Genomic DNA, 12,500 nt, shown 5'->3' on the forward strand with positions numbered 1-12,500 from the left:
ACCAAAAAACCCCCACAAAAATGTAAGCCTAAAGACTTAACAAATTTTTTCCCTTTTTATCCTTTCATTTCCCTATTTCTCCTATCTACATTCCCCTAATAAACTCTAAATCATTCTGATGATGTTTGTTAAATGAAACGAGATAAATGCAAATTTACTTCGAAATAACAAACTGAAACAGTTGTAAATGTTCTTGAACTACAATTCAACTATGACCTTTTAATACCAATGATCAACTTCTAATTGTTAATTGTTGCTCCATTTCTTTTCTTATCTGTATATATATATATATATATATATATATATATATATATATATATATTAGAAATGATCTAATTATAAATCTCAGAGAGACTTAAGCAGCAATATTATGATAAAGCAGTTGTATACTGTTAACTCAATGTGACAATCCCAGGGCTAAATAGCCCCTTATTGGGACTGTCACATTATGTTGACAGTATAAAATTGCTTTAGCGTAACACTGCTGCTTAAGTCTCTCTGTAAGATTTATAATCAGATCATTTCTAATTTTTGTAATCAGTGAATGTGTTTTCACTAAAAATATATATATTTGCGAGGGTCTCACATGCATTTTCAACCAGCCGGTGTTGCTACTTCAGGCTGATGACGAGCAATGACTCAGAAACATGTCCCTGAATGCACGCTAGGCTGGGTGGGGGTGCTTGTCTCCCCCTCGTAAATATAAGGACACAAGAAATGTGTCAAGGCTGACAGGAAGCGGTCCAGCTTCCTAGGGCTAAATAGCAGCAGTATGATTCCCTTATTGGGACTGTCACATTGAGTTAACAGTATACAACTGCTATATATATAGATAGGCACACACACATATAAAGAGAGGGAGAGGGTTGGTGCCCAGTTTGTAAGAAGTCACATCAGTATCTATTGACTGACTGATGCTGAGGCTCAACAAAGAGGCTTCAACATAGGTCATTCCATCTGCTGAAAATAGCAGCTTCAAACTATTCCCTGCCACCTTAAATAAACAATATACCGGATGATGTGGTTGTGATTGGAACAGCTTCTGTCAAAGGTGTCTTTTTGATCAAAGCTGATCTGGGAATAAACACCATCAACAGCAAACAACAAATTTACTTTAGGCCAACTAAAAAAAGAGCAAAGGTTGATTTTTGTCCTTTTTCTTTTAATTACTGATTGACTTCAGCAAATGGTGACTCCAACTTTGAAGAATTTACACTTAAAAACTTACAAAATCTACAAGCTTGTCTTTGCATGAATCACAAAGATTTTCAAGATGTCTTTCAAAATATTCCAGTGACATGATTTAACACATTGGCTTCCAAGCCTCATTTTACATTTTATCCCCAGGGTCCCAATACAATATCTTAATTAATTTTCACATGAGCGGCATAATATTCTTACACTATACCATATTTGAGGCAAGGGTCACACAGGTCGTGTTAGATACTCACATCCCACTGGAGGGTCGTGTGGTACCCTAGTTCATATCACACCCTGGATAGCACATGACCTACCTGTGGTCAATTAAAAATTTGGGGTATTTTCTTTGGGAAGATCTAAAAATCTTTTCAAAAAGAACTATTTTGGTTTCCATGGCAAGTAAAATATTTTTCATTCCTTTCAGTTTCCACTGGAAAATCTACCAATTTTTTCAAAAAGAACTATTTTTGTTTCAATGACAAAATTTTCTCAATAATGAAAAACAAAAAAAAATATACAAAATCCATAAAAAAAATTGTTCTCTTCGTGTAGTAAAAGCACAAATCACAGCAATTGGAGCATTCCAGCTCTCAGAAAGCCCTTAGGAAAGAAATTTAAAAAAACAACCCACTGGTGGGTTGGTCGGGGCACCCCTAACATACCACCATGACCCACCACCACGACCTGTGAGGGAGCCAACGTGTTAAAGACAATGCAAAACCGAAACATGTCCCTGAATTTATTGAAAATACATCATCATAAAGCAGTAATTTTTATGTCAACTGGCAAAATTTCCAGTCTGCATGTAAACCAATTAAAGTTACATAACAAACATTAATACTCCTCTTGAGAAAGATTAATTCAAAACAATGTGGGGGAAAAAATAATATATTTTGACAAAGAATTCTAAAAGCTAAAGGGTGACCTGGCACTCCATCGGTTACCCTGCTCGTGAAATTAATATGCAAGTTAAGAGAGTATTGTAGTTCGCTTGAAGCATTGTGTATTGTTTGTAAAGAATAAAAGTTTAGAATGGTACAACAATGCACTATAAAACAAGAAATGGACTATATACCTGTTGTAATTTGGTTATCTATAGTCCGATGATATTTCGGAATTACAATTCCTTCTTCGACTCCAGCCAAGAAGATCTGAAGAATGAATTGTAATTCCGAAATATCATCGGACTATAGATAACCAAATTACAACAAGTATATAGTCCATTTCTTGTTTTATAGTGCATTGTTGTACCATTCTAAATATGCAGGTTGCTTCTGATAGGACCTTATCGTGAAGGTGCCTAAGGACACTACTCTCACAACTCTCCTAGCAGTAGTGGGTGAAGAACACAGATGTAAGGATAGAATCCCTAATATCAGGCGTTATTAGATTTTAATGAGTTAGTCACTGAATTTGAAAATTCTGCATGGCATACACACCATCATCATAATCATTTAGCATCTGTTTTCCATGCTGGCATAGATTGGACAGTTTGACCAGAGCTGGTCAGCAAGAGAGCCGCATCAGGTTCCAGGCTGATTTGCCTTTGTTTCTACAAATGGATGCCCTTCCTAACACCAACCAGTTTACAAAGGGTGTTGGGTACTTCTTAAGTGGCACTTGTATTGAAATTAGATTTTAATGGTATAGTCACAAGTACTGGATATTAGTTTTAACAGCATAGTCACTAGTACTAATCATAGTATTTTAAGTGCATAGTCACTGGTACTAAATGCAATTATTTTTAACAGCATACTCACTAGTACTGATAGTCATATTTTAATGGCATAGTCACTGTACTGAATGCAATTACTTTTAATGTCATAGCTACTAGTGCTGACAGACGTATTTTAAGAGTATAATCACTGATACTAAATGCTATTACTTTTAATGGTATAATCACTTAGCCTGGAAGTTAAGTTTTAATGGCTCAGTGGCCCAAATTAGGGAAGTGCCCATGACTTTTTGTAAGGATACTGAAAATGGTGGAGTGGGATGGTGGTGAATGGAGACAGAAGAATCCGTGGAATAGAAACTAGCAAAGCGGGCTCTACTAAAAAGGGGCTGTCAATGACATGGTGGTGGTGACGGTGTTGATGGTGGTGGCTGTTAAACTGGGTGACATGTTGGTCCCCATATGCTATCTATCACAATGTGTTATTATTTATGCAAATCATGTAGAGATAGCATTTTTAAAGAATAAATTGTTCTTCTCTGCTCCACCCCGCCATCCCACCGTCATTTCAAATGAGATGAGATGAGAAAAAAAAAATCTGATATGCAAATGTAGACGCTAATGAAGCCAATAAAAATAGCAGTTGTTTAATCAAATAATTTGACCTCAGAACGTAGCAGCAGCAGATGAAATACCACTACGCATTTCATCCAGTGCGCTAACAATCCTGCCAGCTCACTACCTTAATAATAATAATAATAATAATAATAATAATAATAATAATCCTTTGTACTATAAGCACAAAGCCTGAAATTTGGTGGGATGGGGCCAGTTTATTAGATCGACCCTAGTATGCAACTGGTACTTAATTTATCGACCCTGAGAGGATGAAAGGCAAAGTCAACCTTGGTGGAATTTGAACTCAGAATGTAAAGACAGACGAAATATTGCTAAGTATTTCGTCTAGCATGCTAACAATTCTGCCAGCTCGCTGCCTTAATGATGATGATGATAATAATAATAATAATAATAATGATAATAATGATAATAATAATAATAATAATAATAATAATAATAATTTCTGATTTTGGTACAAGACTAACAATTTTTCAGGGATCAGTTTACTTGACACAACTGACCCCAGCACATGACTGGTACTTTGTTTTATCAACCCTGGAGAGATGAAAGACAAATCTGACCTTGGTAGGATTTGAACTCAGAACGTAAAAGTCTGGAAGAAATAACTACAAGGTCTTATTATTATTCTGTCCAGCAGCCTTTGCCATTTCTTTATTGATTCATTTTTAATTGATGATTTAAAAGAGGATAATGTAATGGAAACTGAGATATGGGGCATGATATAATTAGTAGTAATTAAGATGTCAATGACGATGATAATGACAATAACAATAATAATAATAATAATAAATATTGTAATAATAATAATAATAATAATAATAATTACAACAACAATTTAATACTTTTAACTTCTTGAGTATAAATAATTAATATGAAATTTTTCAAGTCAGATCAGTTCAATATATATATATATATATATATATATATATATACACACATGCATACATATATATGTGCATGTGTGTATGTGTGTGTACATACATATATATGCAGATATATATATACATATATATATATAATATACATTTTATACATACATAATATATATAAATATATATAAATATACATATATATATATATATATATATATATATATATATATATATATATATATATATATATATATATATATATATATATATATATATATGTATATAATTATATAATTATTAATTTAATGTATAAATTACCTACAAATTTTTATTGTATGCTGACTACCTGATAAAAATCATTAATGTGGTTTTATTCTTCTATTCTACTATATATATATATATCATCATCATCAGTCAAATCATCCTCAGTCAAATCGTCCAACCCATGCTAGCATGGAAAGCAGACGTTAAATGATGATGATGATGATGATGATGATGATATTTATATATATATATATATATATGTATGTATATATATATATATATATATGAGTAAGAGCTGTAGAAATAGCAGTAGTAATAGTAGCTACAGTAAAACTAAACAATAAAAAGATAATTTAAAAAGAAAAAAGACATTTTTAAAAAAAACTTTTGTCTCTATACATACATCTGTTGGTGTTTGGACATTTCTCCTTCACTGTCCAGCAGACCATTGGTGTTGGCACTTTTTACCATCTGGACAAGAATAGGGGTCAGTTTGCCTTCCAGAGCCAGCAAACCCTGAAAATATTATTTACAAGAGGGCATTAGGGTGGAAAAAAAAAAAATACAAAATAAACATACATAAATTTTCGAGTGGTGGAACAGTGGACCTTGGAGTACATAAAGCTTTAAATAACAGCATGTAAATATCAGGCTGAAAAACCCAAAAGTCTTTGGGGATAGAAAAGGTTGAAAGCTCTCCGCAGGACTTGAACCCACGTCTATAGACATTACACAAGTTCTACTATTTGACCACAGCAATCCGTCAAATTTCTCCAATCGTTTTATAAACTTTATTCTAACCAGTGAGATTCATATGATGTTGACGTCGTAAGAATTTATGAACTTTTGATGGACCGTCAAATAATTCTTTGTCATAAGCACAGACATGGCTGTGTGGTGAGAAGCTTGTTTCCCAACCACATGGTTCATGGTTCAATCCCACTGTGTGGCACCTTGGTCTTCTATAGCCTCAGGCCAACCAAAGGCTTGCAAGTGGATTTGGTAGGAGGAAACTGAAAGGAGCCCATCATGCATGTGTGTTTCCCCACCACAGCTTGACAACTGGTGTTGGTGCGTTTATGTTCCCGTAACTTAGTGGTTCAGCAAAAGAGGTCGATAGAATAAGTACCAGGCATAACAAAAAAAAAAAAAAGTAAGTGCTGTGGTTGATCCATTCAACTAGAATAAATTGTTCAAGATGATGCCCCAGCATGGCCAGTCTAATGACTGAAACAAGTAAAAGAAACGAGGGGATACGAGTGTCACAGGTAGCCCCACTATCTCTATCCATATGAGTTTCTCAACTTAATATTCACATGCCGTTATTTATAGCTTTATGTGCTTCAAGACCCTCTGTTCCAAAAACAGAATTATTTCACAAAATAAATAAAAAGTGCAGACATAGCTGTGAGGATGAAAAGCTCTTGTCACAACCAGGGCTGTGGAGTCAGAAACAATTAAGGGGTAGCTGGAGTCAGAGTCAGTTAAACTATACCGACTCACAATATCTTTTCATTATAAAAAAAAAAAATATAAATAAAAAATAAAGTAAATTACATAATATATATAAAACTATATATATTCTTGTAGGAAATTGAATGAACTAATACAATCTTTCATGAACCACTTGACTTTTCGGCCAACAGATCAGCCGTGTTGTTTCCTAAGGGTTAAGATGAGAGAAATGCTACACACCTTAGCAAAAGCAGCTGCTGTCATCTGCACTCGGCCCTCATCGGAGGCATACATCTTGAGATCATGACGAAATGTACTGTGGAGTCGCAGGAACCCGAGACCAGGGGCACCGAATTCTCCTGCAGCAAATAAAAGAAGAAAACAAAAAAAAACCGGATAAACCTTTTAGCAATTCAACTGGCCATGTGTGGCCCAAATATTCTACCCATTTTATCTTCGTATCGGCTAGGTTTGGCCTCTCGCACATAACCAACTATTTCATTCTGAAAGCAATCACATCATTAGAATCTTAAAGCTGTGAGAAAACACGTAACCAGTTCAAAACAAAGTGGGACAGAGGTTTAAACTGGCCACATCTGGCGCGCTAACGATTCTTTTCTACTCTAGGCACAAGGCCCGATATTGGGGGGGGGGGGGCAGTCGATCACATCGATCCCAGTACGCAACTGGTACTTAATTTATTGATCCCCAAAAGTATGTAAGGCAAAGTTGACCTCAGCAGAATTTGAACTCAGAATATAAAGACAGACAAAAGACCGCTAAGCATTTCGCCTGGCATGCTAATGTTTCTGCCATCTCACTGCCGCCTGGCCCAAATATTCTACCAACTGTACGTTTGAACCAGCCAGATCTGGCCTCTCATACCTATCATACAATGTCACTGTAAAAATAAATAATCATATCATCAAAATTTCAAAGCCATGGGATAATGCAGGATTAATTCAGAACAGTGTAAATGAATAAGGATTACATTTGACAGGATAATCCAAATGCTTAAGGCTTAAATGGCCATAATCTGGCCCAAATATTCCACCCGTTTTATGTCCAAATTGACTAGATCTGGCCTCTCGCACCCACTCTACAATGTTATTCAAAAACCAAGACAATGGCAGCAGGAGTGGCTGTGTGGTAAGTAGCTTGCTTCCCAACCATATGGTTCTAGATTCAGTCCCACTGCGTGGCACCTTGGGCAAGTGTCTTCTACTATAGCCTCGGACCGACCAAAGCCTTGTGAGTGAATTTGGAAGATGGAAATTGAAAGAAGCCCGTCATATATCTATATATATATATATATATATATATATATATATATATATATATGTGTGTGTATGTATGTATATGTGTGTGTATGTATGTATTTGTGTCTGTTTGTCCCCCCACCCCACCCCACCATCACTTGACAACCAATTAGGCATACAGGTACAGACACACACATATAGACACGAACACACACACAGAGAATCATACAAAGACATGAAGACTGACACAAACTCACACACACAGCACGCACGCATGCACGCACACACACCAGACAAACATATAAGTCAAAAGTCAGTATTACCTTGTCCACCAGGATAAAGTGTCCTGAAGGCCTTTCCGAGCTCCTCAGCCTGTATTTTGCCAGCAGGGGTCAGCTCTCCTCCCCATTTCACAATGAGCACCAGAGATGGTTCCCGCGGACAGTCTGGCATTGCAACACGGAAAGCAGAAGACAGACAAGAATTAAGAGGACAAAGATTAACTCCACCACCACACCTCGTTTATTCATTAATGAGATAAGCAGAGAAACCTCTACAAAGTAGCTAGACATGGTAGAAATTGTAACCAAATCTCCCTCAAATCACACTTTACTGTCTCATATATGAGCCAATGAGAGGAGTCTCTATATGGAGGCTAGACTCACTAGAAATAGCAGCCACATCTCCCTCAAATCAACTCTTCTGTCTTATGTATGAGACACTGAGGGGAAAAAATCTCTAAATAGTAGCAGGACATGGCAGAAATAACAAAATCTCCCTCAAATCACACCATGTCTTAAGTACGAGCCAACAGAGAGAACCTCCATATGGTAGCTAGACTTGTAAGAAAACAGCAGCCAAATGTGTGTGTGTGTGTGTGTTGACAGCAGGGAAGGACAGAAAACTCTAGTGAGTAGAATTCAGTGCCCTTAAAAGGAGTGTCTGATGAGATAATTGAAATCTCTGAGACATTGTGGCCAAAACAGTTGCATTGCATTTATTTAATTTATTTATTTAATTAATATTTAATCTTCGGCAATCAGCTGTGCTTGAGTAGAAGAGGCATCAAGCCAAGTGTAGTCATAATCGTGGTAGGTACTGGTGTCACACAACTGGCATCTGTGCCAGTGGCACGTCAAAGAACCCATTACACCCTGTAAAGGGCGCCCAGCTGTCGAAACCATGTCTGGGGTCTGGGGTAGCCCCTCAGCTTACTAGCCCTGCTCAAACTGCCCAACCCATGCCAGCATGGACAACGGACATTAAATGATGGTGATTGTTTATTGCTTTTTCATTTTTGTTCTGTTTTTTCTTTTTTTTTGTGTGTTTGGGGGCCTTTCGACAATAACGACATTAACAACATCAACAGAGAATCATTTGCTGCATGAAATTAACAATTCAATTAACGAATTCATAAAGAAAACAAAACAAAAAAAAGGAACAAAAAAAAAAAACAAGAACAGAAAAAATGCAGGTAAAAATAAGAAGAAATTGTAAAAGGCAAGAAAATGAAAGAGAGAAAGAAGAAGAGAAGAAGGAAAAAAAAAGAAAGAGAAAACTAAGGAAAAATTTATGGCATTTGTGGAAAAGTGAAAGGACCTTACATAGGACTGTATGATGAGGACATGAGCTAAGATCTTGGGGTTCTAAATATATTATACATACACACACATATTTATATATGTATATACGAGAGGTTTTGGTATCCAGAAGATCCAAAGGGCAGATAAGGCTATGTAAATGCTACAGAAGGACTGTTGTTAGACTCCCGGTTCGATAATATCTATGAGTGAGGAGTCTAACACAGGTCATGTGTGAGCATGGATATGTTAAATGAAGTAAGACAACAAAACCAAGGCAGCGTAAATTGTCCTAGAATTTTTACACTGCCTTCGCTTTATTGTCTCATTTTATTTAACACACAGATACACACATATATCCATATACACACATACATGCATCTATGTATGCATACATACACACATATGTATGTATATACAAATATATATATATATATATATATATATATATATATATATATATATATATATATAAACACACATACACACATATATATATATCATACACACAAAAGCACAAATATTTAATGTACAATACTGAGAAAGGCATGAATGTCTCACAACTGCTATCGTTTCACTGCTCTTTCTCATTCTACCAAATGATAATGACAATAATAATAATAATAATAATAATAATAATAATAATAAATAGTTTCTAAACATAGACAGGGACCAGGAAATTTTCTCCAAAAAATGTTAAAACATTACACAAAAATAATTTTAAAAAAAAGGCATCAATTAAATAAATTTTGTCAAAATCACAAATATTTTTTTAAAAAAAAGAAAGGTATTTTTTTTTTTCTTTAAATACTGAGTCTGGAGGGTGGGGGCACAGCCCTCGACTTTTATAGGCTCTTTCAGACTGGAAAAACGGATGTTCTGTTTAAACAATCGCAGGTCAGTTCCTGCAGGAAGGACATCAGCAGGGGAGAAGATTCCAGAGGGATGATGGTCTGAGGAATAAGGATTGAGGACATTGGTCAGTGTGGTAGGGAAGAGGATGGGGTTGATGGAGTTAGGGTGAAAAATAGGTGGGAGGTTAAATGGGTTAGGGGTATGTAAGATTTGGAGGTACGTGACCAGCCATCTTTGAGGAACAGAGGCCATTATTATAGGGATAGTGAAAGAGGGGGAAAGGGGACAGCACACTTTTGGAACAGATGCTGGAGTGCGTCTTTGAGTGGTTTAAGATGGAGAGAGGGGTCAGCATGGGTTAGGGTCGATGGTTTGGAGCCAGTGACGAGATTTAATGTCAATCGGTTGAGTAGCCCTTCTTTGGATGCGGCCCCTGATGTCAGAGTGTGTGTAGCAGCAGCAGCAGCACTGTTCCAGCTGTGTGAGAGCAGTACTCCGTTGTGAGTCTCACTCGAGAACCTTGTAGAATATCAGCAGCTGTTATGAAATGAAATATCTTCTCATGCTAAAGAGAAAAGTCTGTCATTAGGATACACACACACACACGAGTGAGAAACCTCCGCTTGTGTTGGATCAGGGATATCTGCACACACACACATACACTCACTCACACACACACGAGTGAGAAACCTCCGCTTGTGTTGGATCAGGAATATCTGCACACACACATACACACACACACTCATTCACACACGAGTGAGAAACCTCCGCTTGTGTTGGATCAGGGATATCTGCACACGCACACACACACACACTCACTCACACACACACGAGTGAGAAACCTCCGCTTGTGTTGGATCAGGGATATCTGCACACACACACACACACACACTCACTCACACACACACACTCACACACACACTCACTCACACACACACTCACTCACACTCACACACGAGTGAGAAACCTCCGCTTGTGTTGGATCAGGGATATCTGCACACACACATACACACACACTCACACACTCACTCACACACGAGTGAGAAACCTCCGCTTGTGTTGGATCAGGGATATCTGCACACGCACACACACACATACACCTTCACTCACACACGAGTGAGAAACCTCCGCTTGTGTTGGATCAGGGATATCTGCACACACACACACACACACACACACTCACTCACACACACTCACACTCACACACGAGTGAGAAACCTCTGCTTGTGTTGGATCAGGGATATCTGCACACACACACACACACACACACTCACTCACACACGAGTGAGAAACCTCCGCTTGTGTTGGATCAGGGATATCTGCACACACACACACACTCACACACGAGTGAGAAACCTCCGCTTGTGTTGGATCAGGGATATCTGCACACACACACACACACACACTCACGCACTAACTCATACTCACACACACCACTTCTGCCGTAAACGTGGATCATCTCTCTGCTTCTACCATCTTTTTTTTTTGCAGGGATAAGAATGAAATGCATTAAACGAAAACCAACGAGGCAGTAGGGAGAAGTGCCACATCAAACGAAAACAAGGTTAAACTCAACAAAAACAATAAAAGGTCAACACAAATAAGACATTTCCCAATAGGGAACCCCCCTCCTCACGCATACACACACACATCCAAAATTAGGGGTGAGGGGTTACCCAAACGCATCAAAAACTAACTGTCCCGACATTGGGACATAAAGCAACAAATTTAAAGAGAATGACGGAGAGGGGATTATGCTGACGTCCCGCCCCCTTGCCCCTGTATTTCAGGCAGGGGACCCCTAATTTTAGTGTCCCTGGAAAGATAAAAAAGGGAAAAAAAAAAGAAAAAAAAAAAAGTCAACCTCAGCAAAGATATGAACTGAGAACACAAAAAGATGTAACACCACAACACGTTTGGCCCACCATTTCACAACGTCTGCCAGTACAAAACGTTAAGAAGAATGGTTTAGAAATATAGAATGGAATAATGGTTTAGTTTGAGGGGGAAGGTTTAGCCAATACTATTGACCCCTGTACAAGGCTGGTACGTTATTTTATTGACACCATCCCACCCCATACACACAAAAGCATGCAAGGCAAAGTTGACCTCAGAAAGATTTGAACCGAGAATGTAAACAACCAAAATTAATAACAATAGTTTAGTTACTGATTTAGACACAAGGCCAGCAGTTTTGAGGGGAGGGGCCAGCCAATACTATCAACCTCAGTATTTGACTGGTACTTTATTCTATCAACCTCAGCAGGATTTGAACTTGGGGCATACATATATAGATATATATAATCAGAGTCAGACGCTTGAAATATAGTAGTGACTGAACCCATATTGTGTAAGTGACTAGTGTCCAAACAGATCAATTGGTAAAATGAAGGATATCTATTTACTCTTCAGATACCTGTGTATATAAAATGTATATATATATACATATAGTTTGTATATACATGTAAATATGCATATATATGTACATATGCTTGTGTATGTATGTATACAGGGTGTCCCAGAATTAACTATTTATTACAATGAAGTCAGGCAAATTTTCAAATAAACTGACAGAATTTTATGTTTATTACTTCAATGATGAAACCAAAACAGACAGATTTATAGATCTTATGTCAAAACCTTATTGAAAATTTTCAACATGTGCTCCATTTGTGTCCCTGCAAATTTCAAATCTATCCTT

At 37.1% G+C, this 12,500-nt stretch overlaps 1 protein-coding gene across 23 annotated transcripts in view; it reads right to left on the reverse strand.

Moving 5' to 3' along the window:
- LOC106875122 (inositol hexakisphosphate and diphosphoinositol-pentakisphosphate kinase 2) overlaps window positions 1-12,500 on the reverse strand; it is a 139,959-nt gene that overhangs the window by 61,125 nt on the left and 66,334 nt on the right. For all 23 annotated transcript variants that reach the window (XM_089344104.1, XM_089344086.1, XM_089344102.1 and 20 more), the window contains 3 exons: window positions 7,688-7,810; window positions 6,346-6,464; window positions 5,054-5,166 (listed from right to left, as the gene is read on the reverse strand). In XM_089344104.1, coding sequence (XP_089200230.1) covers window positions 5,054-5,166; window positions 6,346-6,464; window positions 7,688-7,810 — 355 coding nt within the window. The remainder of the gene's footprint in view (window positions 1-5,053; window positions 5,167-6,345; window positions 6,465-7,687; window positions 7,811-12,500) is intronic.

Source organism: Octopus bimaculoides, chromosome 28, assembly GCF_046866305.1.
Source record: "Octopus bimaculoides isolate indiv1 chromosome 28, ASM4686630v1, whole genome shotgun sequence".
Classification (NCBI taxonomy): domain Eukaryota; kingdom Metazoa; phylum Mollusca; class Cephalopoda; order Octopoda; family Octopodidae; genus Octopus; species Octopus bimaculoides.